The 18,507-nt window shown below is 48.8% G+C and overlaps 7 protein-coding genes across 7 annotated transcripts; 3 read left to right on the forward strand and 4 right to left on the reverse strand.

The window, feature by feature from the left end:
* The first annotated feature begins 124 nt into the window (after positions 1-124).
* EURHEDRAFT_415169 (uncharacterized protein) lies at positions 125-404 on the forward strand. The gene has a single exon (XM_040782616.1). The coding sequence runs from the start codon at positions 135-137 to the stop codon at positions 348-350; it is 216 nt and encodes a 71-aa protein (XP_040636474.1). The 5' UTR covers positions 125-134; the 3' UTR covers positions 351-404.
* A 1,001-nt stretch (positions 405-1,405) lies between these two features.
* On the forward strand, positions 1,406-3,067 carry EURHEDRAFT_404947 (histidine--tRNA ligase; the record flags this gene model as incomplete). The annotated part of the gene is made up of 2 exons (XM_040780352.1): positions 1,406-2,716; positions 2,777-3,067. 2 exons carry the CDS (start codon positions 1,406-1,408, stop codon positions 3,065-3,067), a joined length of 1,602 nt encoding a protein of 533 aa, XP_040636475.1.
* A 127-nt stretch (positions 3,068-3,194) lies between these two features.
* Positions 3,195-4,794, reverse strand: EURHEDRAFT_532765 (putative ubiquinone biosynthesis monooxgenase (Coq6); the record flags this gene model as incomplete). The annotated part of the gene is made up of 2 exons (XM_040787234.1): positions 3,195-4,567; positions 4,620-4,794. The coding sequence occupies 2 exons, from the start codon at positions 4,792-4,794 to the stop codon at positions 3,195-3,197; spliced, it is 1,548 nt and encodes a 515-aa protein (XP_040636476.1).
* Positions 4,795-8,583: 3,789 nt separating this feature from the next.
* On the forward strand, positions 8,584-8,937 carry EURHEDRAFT_461810 (uncharacterized protein; the record flags this gene model as incomplete). The annotated part of the gene is made up of 2 exons (XM_040784750.1): positions 8,584-8,760; positions 8,815-8,937. 2 exons carry the CDS (start codon positions 8,584-8,586, stop codon positions 8,935-8,937), a joined length of 300 nt encoding a protein of 99 aa, XP_040636477.1.
* Positions 8,938-9,183: 246 nt separating this feature from the next.
* On the reverse strand, positions 9,184-10,775 carry EURHEDRAFT_404951 (sorting nexin-4; the record flags this gene model as incomplete). Its single annotated transcript, XM_040780353.1, has 2 exons — positions 9,184-10,371; positions 10,482-10,775. 2 exons carry the CDS (start codon positions 10,773-10,775, stop codon positions 9,184-9,186), a joined length of 1,482 nt encoding a protein of 493 aa, XP_040636478.1.
* Positions 10,776-11,407: 632 nt separating this feature from the next.
* On the reverse strand, positions 11,408-16,194 carry kexB (kexin kexB; the record flags this gene model as incomplete). Its single annotated transcript, XM_040779223.1, has 4 exons — positions 11,408-12,149; positions 12,202-14,044; positions 15,657-16,054; positions 16,103-16,194. 4 exons carry the CDS (start codon positions 16,192-16,194, stop codon positions 11,408-11,410), a joined length of 3,075 nt encoding a protein of 1,024 aa, XP_040636479.1.
* Positions 16,195-16,432: 238 nt separating this feature from the next.
* EURHEDRAFT_461978 (uncharacterized protein) lies at positions 16,433-17,062 on the reverse strand (the record flags this gene model as incomplete). The annotated part of the gene is made up of 1 exon (XM_040784769.1): positions 16,433-17,062. A coding segment is annotated over one exon (630 nt), but the record flags the coding sequence as incomplete, so codon positions are not given.
* Between the last annotated feature and the right edge of the window lie 1,445 nt (positions 17,063-18,507).

The raw sequence follows: 18,507 nt of genomic DNA on the forward strand, positions 1-18,507 counted from the left end.
CCAATAAGGCGGTTAACTCCGAGTCGGGGAAGTCGGGGAGTCGATTATCCGGGCTGCACGAGGCTATATATGAAGAGGAAATTTAGATTACACGGAGGGTGACATTGATATCTATAAACACCATAGATGATAGAATGAGTGCTTGGCTATCTAAACGAGTGTGTGTGTGCCCGTATATGAGGGATCTGTCGGCCTCGGTAATCGGACCAACTATTAATCCATCTCGACTTTCATTCAACCAGCGTATGAGTCATATGACCTCCTACCATTGCTCGACCACGAATGGTATACGAATGGTATACTGCGACCATAACCCTACCTCAGATGGTATACCAGATGGTAGGAAGTGAAGGATATAAAGGACACTCATTCATGTACTTAGTTCTTCGCGATCAATCTAGTTAATCAAACATTGGTTACCTTCCTAGTTTCTGACTCGTCCACACTTAACCAACAACCCAGTATACGTACTGGGTTGGCCTTGTTTCTCTATTCGTTGCCTTATCGATTCTACTTGCTGAATGCCTTACGGAGCCTGGAGGGGGCTATATACCCATTGAGGCGTCACAGCTTGGACCTGGATGGTCATTGAAGTAGCCGAACACCTTAAGACGACACTTAGGGTAAGTGTCCTGTCTCGAAATACAACTAGAACCCTAGGTACGATACGAGAGAAGCCAGGTTGTGACAGATGGCTCGATTTGAAGTTAATGCTCACTCCTTAATATGTTAGTGCACTTGTCACGCTGGTATCAATAGAGCGACACTAGTTGCAGATGCTGCCAGTTCTAAGGCCTGGTGTATACACCATTGACACTAAATCAACATTCTCTGTTGATCATATCCTATACCGTAGTCATATAATAAAGGTCCCTAACAGCTCAAATCGTTTCATTTGCATGCCTCAATATTCAATTGTACAGGATATATGCTCACTCGAGCACTGAATGGATAGAACTGGCTATTGGCCAGATTGAGGATGTCAATGCAGTTAATATACAAGTACAGTAACTGCGCCACATACAATATAGCCACAATATCAATTAGGCTAAAGCTGTGGCTAGGCTCCATTACCTCGGAACGGAGAAACAAACTTAATTTGGTGGTCATGATCAAGAAAATAGCAAGGGAGTCACGGTTTGACACATGAGATTGCGCACATCCTATATATTTATTCTACCAATTGCATCCAATCGAGTGGATGAAGACTTCGCTATCCTCTCTTCTGCGCCCTGCCCAACGGTCCGTTTATCGCTGTTCCCCGAGTAGAACCAGCCCAGCAACAACCGTCATCGGCCAGAGAAAGAATATTCACCCCACCAGGATCCCCCACCACAACCACCGCCCCTCCTGTAATCAACCCCCCTGTCGCTACTACTCCTCGGATAAGCCTTCTTTAGACACCATGCCGAAGGACAACAAGAACACGTTCAATCTCAAGACCCCCAAGGGCACGAAGGATTGGTCGGGCTCCGACGCCCTCCTCCGCGATCGCATCTTCAACACCATCGCCGATATCTTCAAGCGTCACGGTGGAACAGCTCTTGACACCCCCGTCTTCGAACTGCGCGAGATTCTGGCCGGAAAGTATGGCGAAGACTCGAAACTCATCTACGACCTTCAGGACCAGGGTGGAGAGATTTGTTCGCTCCGATATGACTTGACCGTCCCCTTTGCCCGGTGGCTCGCCATGAACCCCGACGTCCGCAGCATCAAGCGTTACCACATTGCCAAGGTCTACCGTCGGGATCAGCCTGCTGTCAGCAAGGGTCGGATGCGTGAGTTCTACCAGTGCGATTTCGATATTGCTGGTTCCTTCGATGCCATGGTTCCGGATGCGGAGGTTCTGAAGATCGTCACCGAGGTGTTTGAGGGACTTGGTTGGCAGGGACGTTACAGCATTAAGACCAACCACCGCAAGATCCTCGACGGAGTTTTCGAAGTCTGCGGAGTGCCATCGGACAAGATCCGCCCTATCTCGAGTGCTGTCGACAAGTTGGACAAGATGCCCTGGGCTGACGTGCGCAAGGAAATGGTCGAGGAGAAAGGTCTTGACGGTGCAGTAGCAGACAAAATTGAGACCTATGTGGTCCGGAGGGGAGGACGGGAATTGCTCAACGACTTGCTCAACGACGCAGCCCTGACCGCAAACGAGTTCGCCAAGGCCGGTCTGGAGGAAATGACCAATCTGATGGACTACCTCGAGGCCTTTGGCGTCCTCGACCGCATCTCCTTCGACATGTCTCTGGCCCGTGGTCTCGACTACTACACCGGTGTGATCTACGAAGTTGTCACGGAAGGCTCCGCCCCAGCCATCCAGCAGACATCCCTCCCAACATCATCCTCGGAAGCCCCCGAAGCCCAAAAATTGCAAAAGACTGGCAAGAAGGACAAGTCCAAGTCTGGTAACTTGGAAGACGACGACCGCTCCAACGACCCCACATTGGGTGTTGGCAGTGTTGCTGCCGGTGGCCGCTATGACAACCTGGTCGGCATGTTCCAGCCAAAGGCCAACATCCCCTGTGTCGGTGTGTCGTTCGGTGTTGACCGTATCTTCTCCATCACCAAGGCCCGCATTGAGCGCGAGCAGCGCGCCGAGGCCCTGCGCAGCAGCGAGGTGGATGTCTATGTGATGGCCTTTGGCGGCAAGGGCTTCACCGGTATGTTGAAGGAGCGTATGGACGTCTGCAAGACTCTGTGGAACGCTGATATCAAGGTATGTCTCTCCTAACCTCCCGTTGAAAGAGCAAGGGGACACCAATACTAACAACACCAGGCCGAATTCTCCTACAAGGTCAAACCTAAACTCCCCCAACAATTCAAGGCCGCCGAACAGGGCGGTATTCCCTTCGGCATCATCCTGGGCCAAGATGAACTTGCCAACGGCAAAGTTCGCGTCAAGGAGATGGGTCTCGAGGAAGGACACCCCGAGAAGGAAGGTGTGTTGGTGGACCTCTCCTCGCTGGTCGATGAGGTGAAGGCTCGCCTTGCGCGGAAGAGTCAGTCAAATGTGGATGCCCTTGTGCAGCAGCTGGAGGGCACTAAGACAGAGGATGCTGGTATTTAATGGCTTGACAAAAAATGAAGACATGAAAATAAAAGTTTCAATACCCGGTTTAGATTGCATTTAGCTCGGTGAATACAGTTGCATGAAGTTACAGTTACATTTGTTATCCATTATTGTACAAGTAATATCAACTCTCTGCGTTGCGCATCAAGAACGCCTTGACCAGGGGCAACCGTTCAATAGCCTCTACGCCGAGGCTACGAGCCCAAGTGACAGGTCCTTGTCCTGGAACATTATACAACTTATGCAGCATATCACACACGCCCCCAATCTTTGCGTTAACACCGTACCGCTCCGCGCTATACCGCTCCAGCGTGAGGATGTCGCCCACGTCCATGCCGTGGGTAACCGCGTATTCGATGGTATTCGACAACGATGCCACATCGCCAAGACCAAGGTTGAGACCCTGGCCGGCCAACGGGTGCACGACGTGTGCTGCATCACCGACCAGCGCAACCCGCGGCGACACGTAGGTGGAAGCGTGGCGGAAGCGGAGAGGGAAGGAGGCAACACTGCCTTCTTGGACGCTTGTGACCATTGGTGGGATGTGGGATGGGAGAGGCGTGTGCTGTAGACGCCAGACGAGTTCGCTCTCATGGAGGTCTTCTGTGTCCGCAGCAGAGGTGGAGGATTGACGCTCCATGCGCATCATATATTTCAGGTCTGCCATTTCGAGACGAAAGGCGGCGTTTACCATGGCGATGAAGGCCTTAGGGGCAAGGGACTTGAGGTACGCTGCGTTTTCGGGGGTGGTTGACCACACAAGGGTTGCGTGGTTGTTTGGCAGCGGGAGAAGGGCAATTGGACCCCCAAGTGACGGCAGGAAACGCTGGAATGCCGTTCTCGTGCCTAGTGGGAACGGAGTAGGGTCTGGTTCTGACAGGGCTAGCGTTGCAACAACGCCCTGTCGGCCGTAGTCCCAACCATCCGTGTTGATATCTGCAAAGCGACGGACAGGGCTGTTGATTCCATCTGCACCCACAAGAAGTCTTGCCGCAATCCGTGACGGCTGCTGCTGCTGCTGCTGCTGCTGCTGGGTTGGGGAGATAGAGAGGACGGGCCAAGCCGACAGGTTAGGCCCATCGGGATGGTAGTTTATACCGTTTTCGATGGACGAGACGGTCGAATTGCCGAAGATGGACAGGTTCTCGTCACCGGACTTCTCGATCCGCAAAAGTAGCGAGCGGACCAGGTTAACGTTCTCCGTCATCGTCGCAACGGTGCGGAGATCTTCAAATGGCGATGTCTCCATCGACCAGTCGAACGATAACCGCGACCCAGTTTCGCCGTCCCACACCTTCATTTCCTGATAATTCTGTGCGCGGTTGGTATCCAAGTAGTCCCACGCACCAATCCGCTGCAAGAAAGACACAGACGATGGTGTCAAGCTGCTAACCCGGTTGGAGAACTCGTGCGGTGCGGAATTCCACGTGCGGGCCTTGCGGAGGTCCTGGGTTTCGACGAGGGCTACCCGGAGTTTCGAGGTCGCGGACGATGCCCCTACATACCGCAGTCAGTATCCATATATTAGTGAAGAGACAATCAAGCATACGCAGCGCCGCCAATAAGCCCAGACCTGCAGGGCCTCCTCCGACACAAACAACATCGTAGATCTCGGGGGCTTGGTCAAGTTTCGAGACGAAGCCCCTTCTCTGCACGACAAACGTCCCAGGTCGGCACCGGGAACGGACGCACAAACGAAGCGCTGAACAAGCAACAGGACGCATCGCGATGGTACGTTGTCTGCGACGATTCCGAAGGGCTGTTAAATAAAACGTCCAAACCGGCAAAAATCCTACCGCCTTGCTTGAAGACGACTTCTCGGTTGCCCTCACTGGGCGGTATAGGTATCATTGTGACTCTGCATACAGAGTACCAATAGTACGATTGTCCTTTGTCCTTTCTTTACTTTCAGTCATTCTTACTCTGATTCACTTTTGACTCTTTCTTTCTTTTGGATACTGTGTATCCATGATGTAACTAATATGCAATTACAATGAATGATTGTTAGAATCAGCCAATCATAGTACAAACTAGTGCCACTGCATACCGCTTACCATCAACTACTATCTTATGACTAGAGGCCTCATAGTACTTGCTTCCATTCTCACTACCCTGCCTACTATTGTACGTTTTTCCTTCTATGTATTTCGTCAACATATCCAAATTCTTGCAAAGTTACGCGTTTTCCGCCTCTATTTGTCCTGGTGAGCACGCTTGGCGAGTTCAGTGACAATACTAACCTGCCGTAGGTGACCCTTCCATCTCGCTGCATCATTTTATGAGCAAGAGCTAATGTACATCCTGCCCTTGCAACAAGTCCCAAAACACTCTGGAAAACTGACTGTCACGCCTATGGCTCAAATTTTACGCTGTGCTGACGCCAAGGAACGAGAGTTCGAGCTACTTAGACAATTTTGATTGTGACAGCGGCGTCAGCCTTGGCTGGTACTCAGTACATTAAAGATGAGCTGAATAAAGTTTTGGTGTGTCTCGGCCAGGAATCGCGCTTCCCTGCAAAAAAAAAAAAAAAAGCGCTCGACTCTATTTGCAAGGCTTTAAGCGCTTGGGTTTGTTTCCTTCACCGTCTCACGACAACTGCTTCGATATTGAAACGTTCCGTAAAGAAATCGGCACCTTCTATATGGGCTCAAGTGCTACTTGCACTCCGAGAGCTAGCTTGTCTAAGTAGTCTTGTCTGTGGACCTATCTGGGTCTTAGGACGTGACACTTCCACGTCAAGGCTGAAGGTTTCGATGGACGTGGACGATTTGAATTTCCTATTGGGACCAATTTGGCTAGTCGACTCGTGTCATGGATAGGCGATCTTTACGAAAGAAGGTTGTGGAGGCTCTTGCGCTACCGTCAGATACGGGTGTTGGTCCAGATGGCGGTTCTACGGGTATGGTGGCCATACTCGGATGAAGCGTTGCTCTAAGAAATCCAAGAAAAAAACGAGCCCATGGTCACTCATGTTGAAAGATACTCACACGAGGTCTACCTAGGCTGTTGGGTCTATGGAATTTCTGTGATTCCAGACGGACGGCATTTTTTTGCAAAGAAATGTCAAGGCAAACAAACTGCAAACACCGCGCTTCAGACCACAGTTCTTGTTAAGGCCTGTCCCATGGACGCAACGTCTGACTTGTCGATGTTAACATCATTTTTGTGAAAAAAAAAAAAAAAAAAAAAAAATCTGGAATTCTGAACACCAAGAGACAGCGATTGCAAAAATAACCCAGAAGGCAATGCAGCCATTGTTCATGGTAAAGAATAAGGGAAGAAAAGTACGGGAGAAGGTCCGTCCAGGTGATAACGTGGGACAGTTTGTCAGCTTGCTGGCACATTTATATGGAATCTTTGCCCACAGGTCTTGCATATTTTACTTGCTGTTATACTTGAGCACCGTTTCATAAACCTCCGATTCTTACCGCTTGCCCTTCCTCAATTTTGCGGACCGTTTGATCTTTCATTCGGTAGAAGAACTAAACGAGCTGGAACCATCTTCTTCCCTGTCGATCACGCTGACTGTTCTTATGGCCCTCATGATTTACGCCTTTCTAATGCCTTCATGTTGTTGAGCAACGTTAAACAACGTGTACTGATTGATGACGAAAATCTGTATAACACTGATGATGCAGACAGTCTAACTATGTGATCCAAATCCAATGAAAGCATTTTATTTTGCATGGACCAGGACTGTCCCCTGGCAGCCTATCCGCTTTATAAGGGGTGTCCCTGCACGAGCCTCCGGTATAATAAGAGATGCGTGGTTTTCCTCAGTCGACCTAACCGTAGTAGAGAAGATGCGCAACCGAAAGCGAAGAAGTAGGATTACTCTCGCCGACTCACCTGTCCAAAGATCGGCACTGTCTTGTCTTGCTTCAGAGAGTGCAGAGATACGTTATACAACCTAAGAATTGCAAGGTTCTGTTCAAACTAGTTCAACATGTTTGTCGAGGATCCTCCCAGAAATGTAGCCACTGCTGCATGGGTTTTAATTGGGGATAGCGAAGACCTCATTGCTTCAACACCAAATCATGAGCAAGAAACGGGCAAGCTCGTTTTTCAACTGAGTTCCAATTGTGAATTGAGAAAGAGTAGCCACCTGGGTCCCTCTGCAAGGTATTTCAATTGGCCTGGGGGTCGTTTTCAGTTTTTCATGCTAACAGGTTCGGCCGTGACATCTTCAACAAGACTATCAAAAGTTCAAGGTTAAATCGGAGTTAAACTCCTCGCTTCGCTAACTATCCAGTCCCAGAACTATCTTGTTGGCGGCTCAGTTTGGATGTTGGGTAAAAATCAGTGGGTATAGACGTTGTGTCTTTCCATTAACGTTGAGGACTTTGTTATGCTTTGGGGATCTGTTTGGATGAACGAATCTTTTATCCAAACCGAAATGAAATATCTTGTTTCAGTTGAACCCAGTGGTATTTGTACTGGAGAAGAGATCGAATGTCGATAGACAAAGCAACCCCCTCGATCTGACATTCTACCAGACATCTCAGTACCATCACAATTGCTAATTCGGTGCAGCAGAGATCTAAACCGTCCCATCAAGAATCGCTTCCGGGTTCCGAGACTTTGTAAGTTCTTTTCCCGGTAACTAGCAACGACACATAAAATAACAACACTGCCTCTCAGTCGTCCTATTATCTCCATCCACCGTGGCCTATTGTATGACTTAGATTGTTAATTAGTCCATATTTCCTAAAACAAAGCACTCCCGATGTGGGCGATCCCAGTTGTATAGCCGGGCGCAAAGGCTGGGATTAAATGGTTGCTTTTGATACCTTTTTTCATATCTTCGGTGTGCTAGGTATACTGAACCAAGATAGCTTGGCCTGCAATATCCCCTGGGCTCTCCTTGGCACTAAGGGCAAGGTCCAATACGTCCACAGATACCAGCAGGTAACTAAAAAATACAAAACTTCCAACACTCCTAAAAACCAAAATGCAACAATACCTCAAGCACGGCATTCCCCGGGATAGCCGTTCTCGGCTTGATTGCTACCAAACTTGGCCCTATATTTATACCCGCATTCAAAACTCCGCCACAATAACGGAGATCCTTGCAGCGACAACAATCAACAGGCACACAATAATCCTAATGCAAAGAGGAATCGATTGAATTGGGTTTCAGGCTAGACCTGCATACCGGAGTCCCGATACATATCTTGCAGCGTGGCTTTGCGGGCTCGCCTCACCCTGTACAATACAATCAATGTATGTACAGCCTCGATATTGGACGGGGGTGGTTTCATTTCACATCTCATCTCAGCCTTGCCGGTGCCAGTGCCATATTGTCAGGTTCGAAAAGGCAAAAAAGGGATAATAATGGAGTGCGATTATCTGGTTGCCTGCGGGATACATAAGTTTAGAAATTTCACGCTACGAGCGAAGTGCGAAATTCAGGGTCTTTTCTATTCGTGATTTCGGATACCCCCCCAAGGGGTAATAATACATACCCTTTAGTTATGGCTCCCTCTACCGGTAATTCGTCATCAGCAGCTACAATGAAATCAAAACCTCAGTCCAACCCCAAGTCGAAAAAAGAAGACAACGAACCGCCCCTCAGCGCCAACTTCGCCCGATCCTCCTCGTCCATGATCGGCTATGACCACGAAATCTATCTCCAGTTGACAGCCGGAGGGAAATCTTCTACAAAGACAGCTAATCAGATCTATCGTGAGGTTTGTGTTCTATTTTTATATGATGACTTGAGAAAATGGTGATTAATTGGTCAGGAACGTGCAAGGCATCTCACCACTCGGGCATTGGACCCGGCTATTCTGGAGCCCCGGGGCGATCCCAGTTCGGTGGATTTCGAATGTGCCGAGTACCAGCGGAAAAAGGATCGGTTTCAATAGATTAGTGGGCTGTTGGGTTCATTTCTTGTTCCGATAGGCTAGTGTAGTCTGGTCCTACGACTAAGATCGTCTAATACGTAGGATGAACAAAAGTTGATATGTACCGGGTATGGAAATTGTCTGAAATAAACTATAGTATATCATCATTACAGCCATTGATGTCAAGCAAATCATTGTCCAATCCACCAAGAAGCAATCGTAAATATCAGATTAGCAAAGGGGAATGCAAGTCAACCTCCCTCTCAACTACCGCTCTGTATTACCTTCCGTTCCCTCGGGATTCCCCTCTATTTCATCCTCCATATCAGCGACAAATCGCTCCCACGTGTTGATAGCCCCCTGATAAAAATCGATGTGCTTGGCAGCAAACTCCCCCAGCGTATCCCGGAACTCAGCCGCCTTGATCCGCTCAAAGTCTGCCACCTCCCGCACGACCTCCTCATCGAACATCTCCGATGTCGTCTTAGCAGAGTCTACTTCACGTGTAAGTTCGTCAATGCGCAGCTCCAACTTGCGCACTCGTTCCCGTCGTGACTGTTCATGATCGACACCGCGCATGTCTTCCATCTTGGAGCGGATGAAGGAGGCCGGGGAAGAGGTGAGTGGGTTGGAGGCGTAGTAAGAGGATGGGTTGGCGGCCAGCGAGTCCCGCTCGGCGACCGCTTTGTTGCGGTAGTCGACCAAAGCTTCAAAATCGAGTTGTTTCTGCTCCCGGGTCTTCAGCAGGTTTTTGACAGAGGTGATGTATGAGTCCATGTCTCGTAACGAGCCTAGGTAGTTTTGATCCGTATGTTCTTTGAGCGTTTTGAGTCCCCGCCCTGTCTCCTCCACCGAAGCTGCGAAGATCTGTAATGGAACCTCGACGTTCGGCTCGAGACTGACCAAGCTGCGGAACTGCATAGCTAATTCGTTGTAGTCAGTTTCCAGATCCGTCTCGCGACGAGCCACCCGGGCCACGATCTTCTCGACATGGTTGAGATCCTCATCCAACTTGTCCGCCTTCTCCCGGACCTCAATGAACCGGCGATCTGGCTTGTGCACTTTGGTGAATGCGTTGACAAAGGTATCCGTAAAGTTATCAAAGATCCCTGCTCCCCCGGCAGTCTCCGATGAGCCCTGGGAAGTGCGCGATGATCGCAGTCGCATATGCGCATTCCAGTCCGGCGATTCCAGGAATATTGTCAATATGGGTGCTCGACGAAAAACAGGATGCAGTGTCAGGCGTTTGAGGAATCGATGCAGGGACCAAGCACGCCGGGTGGTGAACTCAGGTCCGAACCTGTCTCCCCGCACATACTCCATCTTGTGCTTATCAGGCAACGGCGGAACCGCGCAGGCAGGGTACTCTCGATAAAGTGTCTTGTATAGGAAGTAGAAGTCGGTGAATCTTCTGCGCACCGAGAATTCCGGTTTCTGGAAGGATTTAAAGTCGGTCTGTATACGGTCATCTCGTCAGTACTTTCATCCATAATCCCTTTACTAGACAGGCAACCATCGCTAAGGTCATGCAAGCCATAACAGAAACAAGATAGAACAGCACTCACATTCGTAGTAACCAAATACGAAACGTATGCATCCTTCGTTCCATCATTCTCCTTCAAAGGTGATGAGACGTTGCATTCAAGCACCCCGTCACCGATGCCTGCCAGGTCGATAGCGTCGGCCAACGCCCCGGCCTGCGGTTCGTCGTGAGCCGAACTCATTCTCTGTTTGCCATTGACGTCGTATTTGAACCCATGTTGCTCTTCTGTATCTGTCCCGGAGGTAGTCGGACGCGAGTTGTCGCTATCCGGGTCGTTTCTCCACGAAACACTGTCGAAATCGTCGTGCTGATCCATCGAGGGGGTTTCGATAGATGCTAATCTGGCGGATCAGACAGGCCTGTCACTTGCTTGAAAGAGAGCCTAAGTGGTTAGATATGTGAGATCTCAAGAATATGACGTGGAGGTAGTATTAGCTGGGAAAGGGAAAGATAGCAACGATGTTGCGGAGGGAAATGGATTGGTGGAGACCAGCGTCATCGCCGGGAATGCCAAGAATTGCCTAAAAAAACGCCAAAAGGGCTGCTTTCACTACTCTGTACTACAGAGTACCTTCTACCTACCTCTACAGATTTCTTGAGCAGAAAATTTAGACTTTTTAGTTCAAGCTAGTCCTGGATCTTGTTTTAGGATGTCAACGTATAACACTCGCAAGGAGCATCTCGGGCTATAAGGTTTCACCGTCAGACAACGCATTTAAGACAGCGTGAACCTCAAAGAGGCGTTGTCTTCCAAGTTACGAAAGGTCATCATATCAAGTGTTGGACAGGAAAAGAAGTCATTATCCACGCTTCAAGTTTCATAGTGTGTATATACAAGTACTGATTATTCCACTCTCGCAAGCGAATTCATATTCAAAGAAGGGATACCAAAAGTAAAACCAGAAATTCAACTATTCAGAACCACCGAACGTGATGCAGGTAGTTGTATCATTTCTCTGGCTCATCATAACGCTCTTCGCTATTTGTCTCTCGTGCTTTGTGGTCATGGTACGGTCCTTCATCATCACCGCTGAACAACTCTTCATCGCTTTCTCCGGCAAATGCGTTGTACAGCTCACCACCCCGGCGCTGGGTACGGCCCGAGAATCCGGTCATTGCGTGCAACTCATCCTCGTCTTCGATGACTTCAAAGTCGTAGTCGTCCTGAGGGTTGTCACGCGCGCGTTTGCGCCGTTGCATATTGAAGTAGATACCGAGGCCAATGCAGAATACGATGATGGAGCCGATGGCAGCGTAAATCCACGCTTGTGTGCGTTTCGAAGCTCCAAAGGTAGGAAAGAATGATGGCAGGAAGCTCTCAGATACAGGTGTGCTGGTGGGAATGGACTCAGTTTCCATGGGGGGTCGAGGATCCGGGGATGCAATCGTGGTTGTTGCGGGATCCTGTGTTTCGCTGGGTTTGGCATTGATAGGGCGATCGACGGCCTCGTTGGGCTCGCCAGGTACTTGGGTCTTGGTGGGCTGAGGCTGGACGCTGGTCGTGACCACAATGGCGTCTTCGATGGTGTGGTCATCATCGTGTTCTGTTGGGAGCGGGTGCAAATGCTGATTGGTTCCATCGATGGCCTCTCCCCAGAGATTCAATCGCCAATCGACAAACTCCCCAGAGTATTCGTTGACCTTGGCATCTTTGACAATCACTGTCCATTTTCCAACACCTGACTCACCCCTGAGGACTAGTTAGTCTGAAAGAGCGAAAAAGGAGAGAACTGAAATCTTACCAATGAGCAACAGTCATGAAAGTCCAATCAACATAACCAACTGGAGCACTGTCGGATCTTCTAGCTGTACTCAGATGGCTGACGATCCCCTCAGGACTGCGCAATTCCACACTCAGATCCCCACGACGCGTATGATTCACGTTCATGGTCACAGTGACATGCTCCAATCGGTCAATGTTGGCCTTCTTCAACATGTCACTAGTCACCTCATATGAGCTAGACAGGCCCTGTTCGCCTTGAGGAATTTCGTGAAGAACGCGAAGCCATGGAGAGTTAAACCAAGCCTGCGGTTTCACCAAATCCCAGGTCTTGGCCTTCTGGACCATCGAGTATGCATCAATCTTGCCGTAGCCCCAGTCGTGGCTAAACTTCCGTCCAGATTTCGTAACCTGCCAGCTGCCGTCGTCTTCGTGAATCGGGACAGCCGAATCGAGCATCAGGTACTGAGTATCGCGCCACGTCAGATCTGGACGAGCACTGAGAGCAAGGGCCACTACGCCGGCGCCGAGCGGGCCCGCTGCGGAGGTTCCACCATGGAGTTTGCTGCACGTGTCGGGACCAACATCGGTGGTATGAATAGCATCACCAGAGCCACTGCTGTACGCGACCACCAACTGCGCGGAGCAGGACTCGGAATAGCTTGGGTGCTTGCCTGCGCGGTCAATGGCACCCACCGTGATACTGTAGATGCTGTTAGTGTACCCGTCGAAGTTGCAGTTATCGTCTGATGCAGCACCATTGCCAGCAGCAAAGACGAAGATCGATCCTTTTCCATCCCGACCATTCTGCACACCATTCACGATGGCCCGTTTGATCATGATCCCAGGGCCTTCCATGGTCTGTCCATCATCAGGAGGTCCCCAGGAGCACGAGTAAATATCATTGTGTTGGTAGTCATAGTTGATGGAGGCCGCCTCGTCTGCATCGTCGATCGGCTTGGACAGAATACGGATGCCAGCAATTCGGCTGTCGTAAGCGACTCCAACACCGCAAACATCGTTTTTAGCTGCCGCGATTTCACCGGAGCAACGCGTGCCGTGCTTATCATCGTACAAGCGCGGCTTGGGCTCGGGGGTCTTTTCGTTGAAATCGTACGAACCCTCGGGGTAGTAGTTGGGTCGGAGGTCGTTGCTGTACATATCTAGTCCGTCGTCGACAATAGCTGTAATAACACCCTGGCCGGTAATCCCCTCCATCCAAACACCCGTCACGTTCAAATCATGTCCAACCTGTACCGTGTTGTAAAGATGCCACTGGTCCGTGAAGGTCGGGTCTGTGATATCAAGGGCCATTGCAACCTCTTGCTGAGTCTGAACGGCTTGTGCATCTGCCTTACTGGAGAAGAAGCTTCTCGGTTGATTTACCGGCGGAGGCATTCTTTTCTCCAATCGTTTCCGGAGAGCCAGCTTCTGTGACCACATGATGCCATCCAAGCCATCCTCCCTTTTACCTAACGAGGCGCCATCTCCCGATCGCCGCCGTAACTTTCTCCGCGATTGTAGATCTCGCAACAGCGAATCGATATTCGAGCTCTCTTCTCTTGGAAGAGAGAAGGTGTGGTGGCCTGGTAGTTCACCTACTTGGCCTTCGTGGCGGGCACCCAGCGCCTGGGCGACTTCGGAGGGCGACGTGGACTCATCGAGTTGTAGAGCGAAGAAATCATGGGTATCGTGAGAACGGGGTTGGAGGTTCGCGGTAGAAGTCGAACACAAGAAGCCCAAGGCCACTGCTGCGCTGGTGAGAAAACGCATATTCTGGTTGTAATTCGAGTTGAGATTCGAGGTCTTAGGGAGGGTTGCCTCTCCGAGGCGAGACGAGTTCAGACAAGTAAGAGTGCCATGAACTGCCGGGAATTATCCAGCAGGAAAGATAACAGAAAGAATTAGTTTAAAATATATAGAAGAAGTTATTCTCTAAGACTGACAGGGGAACAATAAGGAAGAAGGAGGAGAAGAGTGGAAGATGAAAGAGATCAGATGCGACGGGGAATTAGGATCGTTGGATGAACACCGCCAGACACGGCCGGGACAGTTGTGCTTTTCTTTTATTGCCTTTTAACAGATCCAATATCAGCAGCCACGGGAATTCGCCTTGCGAGTATTAACTGATCCCTGTTTCTCTTCGTTATTCTTCGAAACGAGCCTCTTTGACCCGGATCTTCTACCAGGGGTACGCCTCGTCGGGCTTAGTCATGGCTCGAAGACACGTTTTCAATCGAGGCGCAGCATTTGGCTGCTTGCGTGCAATATTCCTGTTGTTAGGCTTACTCTGGGTATACAATGCATATCGTGTACAATATCATATGCCCTTTTAGAAAACACAGAGAGGACATTTGTCCGGTGTCTTGCATCTCTATACTTGTATTATGGAGTAAAGGTCTTACCAGAAAGGGTATAGTGCCATACTCAATTAGGAAAAATGCCATTCTATATACAAGCCATCCGACAAAATACTTCAGGCCTCCTCGTGAAAGTCATTAAATGGAAAATGATCCTGAAGTTTAGTCCTCTGGAGGTGATGATAGCACGGTTCCAGCAGCTTGGCTTTTACTTCCTACGCCTTTTCCTTGGAAGCTTCAAAATCATCGCTCGACACCCAACCGTCTAACCCTACGCCCACAGCCTTTCGCAATTGCTCCATAGCAGTATCGGCTTCTTCCTGTTCTGCACTAAGGTGGCTAGTATATTCAATGACTTTGTCCGAGTGTTTAATGGGAGGTGTAGGACCCTCTGCTGAAAAGAACATTGGCCAGCTAAGAGCAGCGTTGACCTACTTAAAAGAAATTGATCATTTCTCTATACAGCCGTTCGTAAGACAGGCGAGACTTCACATAGGCTTTTGCCCAGGTCAATTTCCGTTCACCAACTGCCCGGAAAATGTCAAATAGCGATAGCCCTAGTGTAAATAGCAGTGAGTTATACCAGTAGTTTTGACAGTATACATCTACAACGCCCTCTGTCGATATCAAATTTACATCTCGCACCTTGCCACCATCTATAATGCGCCATTGGCCCAAAATGCGCACCCATCGTCCAGATTATAGCGGAACAACTCATCTTCGGGGTGTCTGGTCGGCCTATGGAGGCATCTCACCTATTGAACCCCACCATGAAAGCATAGAGACCGAATTCGTAGAGCTAAGGAGGTTTAGTATCCCCCTGTTTAAGAATTTTACATAATGATAGAGCATTTGGTCGACAGCTAAATTTCGCCGAGTGTTTGCGTACAAATGTGCGCTAAGTGCTACATCTTCCAAAAGATTTGGATCAATGCATGAACCCTCTCTTCAAATGACCCTCGTTGAGAACTGCCTGAGAAGCCAATGATATTTATTAGTCTAGCAAGTATCACACTCCGTGGTATTGTGTCGGAATTTTGCAGTATTTGAACCCAACAGGCACGGCAGGTCTTCGCACTGGATATAGAATGCATTAATTTCATATCCAAATACCTACCAAAACCAGCGGAGGAAATCTTGAGCCAACCTACAAATTCAATCCATAGACCAATTGGGCCGCCGAATTCATCGAAAACCATTTTTTCTTCATCAAAGTTCAACGGACGCCTCGGGCCTGCAAGCATCTGTCCGTCTCGAAAAACGTAATAGTGACCGGCGACATACTTGAGCCTTCCTGATTGATAACCATCCAGGACAGTGGTAGCATTCGCGGTGTGTTCTCCAATAAGATTGTTTTTCAAAATGTGCTCAAGACTTTCGATTCGACGCTCAATAGCGGATTCTGGAGGAAGCAGTTCATTCAGTTCCTGAAGTATGGATGCAGCAGCTTCAGCACTGGGCCCATCGGCCTGGATAATAGACTCGAGAGCTTCGCGGTACTCTTTGGAGTTTGCACTATACACTATTCAGTAATTGTAGTTGCCTTATTTGTGATTTTCTTACTAAGATGGTAGATGTACGACTGGCTTCGTATCAGATGCACTGTCCAATGTATCCGCCACAATGTCCTGCATCGAGTCCTTCGAGACCCTCATCATATGAAACTGACGTAGCAAGCGAAAAATGCTGGACTACCGGTCAATCGTAACATTTAATCAATGCATGAAGCTGGAAGAGTTCGGAACGGAGAACACTACGTCAGTACGGCGTGGATTGACGGAATATCTGGGGCATTCCATCAGACCACATGTACTCAGGAAAACAATAGTAGTATCACCAATTGGACATTAGACGTTGTGTATTAAGCTGCCTCGTACATTAACATGACTCAGACTAATAAATGATTGAATTGTATAGACCCTGGCACTTATTCAACCCAATGGCAACTACGAATGGCAGCCACTCAACTTCAGCTAGCCCATTCTTATATAATTTCCCTGACTCGATCGTCCAGTGTGTTGCCGTCACAATAATCACCATTGCTAATGGTGTCGGGATTAGTTTCTGGCTCAGATGCGCCGCCCTCTTCATTCCGTAGCCATTTGTCCAAGTAGATGCTTTCTGGCGGGTTGTCTTATAGTTACCCGTGACCCAGCCAATGCTTCTCAAGAATGCCGTGATAGTTTGATCAAGTAGTGGCAGAGCAGGGGTGGTAACTTTGGTGATAGGGCTTGTCCATTCTGGATTGCATGGAAAAGCAATCCCAGTCCAGTCAAATCCTGATCGCCTAGTCGCCAAGTTGCAGCTCAAAGCCATGTAATACGGAATTTGTTTGCTCGGCACATCCGCATCCAGATCCTTGAGCATTGGAAGCCTTATACAATCTTCTGCGGCTAGCGATGGTAGAATAACAGGTCTCACATAGGAGTTATGTGTTGGTAAGATGATGACCACAGCAAGAGCAGTAAGAAGCTGGTTCTGTATCTCAAAAAATGCGCAGAAGTCGATGAGGAGCTGCAACGCTCGTCTGGGGAGTCAATAAAGACACGGCAATGTTGGTGTTTTTCTTTCGTCGTATATTCAACTTCTGCTCACCATCAATGGCTACTGACCAAAGAGATATGAAGACATTCTTGTCGTCTTGATGGATGGCTGATTTCCAACCTGGATTGGAGGATGTGGTTGCAGACCTTCATCTCACCGCATTCTCGTCAACATCACCGATGTCTATCGCATCGTGAATTTCAGAGGCTCTTATCTCCACTCGTGAGTCTATATACACCAAAGTAGAGCTTTCCTACGATCCTCGCTCCACCATTTCAATGGAAAAGATATACAGCCATCCCAGCACAAGCACACCAATCATATTGCGTTGCAAGCCAGGATCACTCTTTTAACTCGACACAGAAGAGAAAGCATCGTTTCTGAAACACAGAGGTGTTGGCCGCTGGGTACCAATCGGAAGAGAAGTAGTTCGCACTTTTCGCTTCCCGCCAACGCCGCTTCCTTCGAAGATTTCCCAGGTTGCTTGTGCTCTCAAATACAAACCCCCTCCCCCCAATTCGATGAGGAAACATCTAATGGCATATGATAATGATGTGCGCAGTTGAGCGGAATTGATGGAACACGTTTAGTAGCTCTTGCGAGGCGAGAGACCAGTGGAATGCCATGTTCGTATTGGGCGACGGCGTGTCGGACTTGATCATGCCAGTACAGCCGAGATGCTTGTAAGACGTTGTTGACTCCTCCACTGCTGGTTCGAGGCATTCTGGTTGGTGTGTTTGCCTGGCTATGTTGGACGTGGTGAGCACAGAATGAGCGATGACTTACCAGACTTGCTCACTAAGTTTCATGTCGTTTCGCGGAAGACATTAGCCCAAATTATGCCAGGAAAGGTGCCATGACGCACGCGAAGGCACCATACGGCTATAAGAAGCAGTGAATAGATAAATTCGATAATTATTTCCCTCGGAGATTTGCAGCAGATGTGATATATTCCGATGCCTCCATATTACCAGTATAATGCTAGTCAAAGAAAGGAATATACAGATACAGATGAAGCCGCGCGATATGAATAAACCTGCGCTTCTCCACCATCGAGTCGATAGAATAATCACTGCTCACAATTGAAAGAATTTCTCCAATTTTCTTATAATAGAGCATTTTCCACACCGTCTGACCGAGTCCGCAAATAAGATTTAACGCTGAGGGCTGGGGTGACCAGCCACCAGGAATACTATTTCTTATCGCTTCGTCGCAAACCGCTCCTCTTTCTTTCCTCTTCCTTTTCGCGTTCATCTCGTGTTATCCTTGCGATTTAATTAATCTTTTTTGAATTCTGTTCTTTTCTTACTCTTGAATATAATTCACCTTTATACACCTTATTTTTCCTTTGTATATCCTAGTCGGAGTATATATTCATCGCCTATTTAATAGTGATGCTCCAGAGCTGAGAGCAGCGACAACAC

This window comes from Aspergillus ruber (assembly GCF_000600275.1).
Source record: "Aspergillus ruber CBS 135680 unplaced genomic scaffold scaffold00025, whole genome shotgun sequence".
NCBI classification, from domain to species: Eukaryota; Fungi; Ascomycota; class Eurotiomycetes; order Eurotiales; family Aspergillaceae; genus Aspergillus; species Aspergillus ruber.

Coding starts and splice junctions, on each gene's coding strand:
- EURHEDRAFT_415169 (XM_040782616.1), top strand. CDS start 135: ATGAGTGCTTGGCTATCTAAACGAGTGTGTGTGTGCCCGTATATGAGG.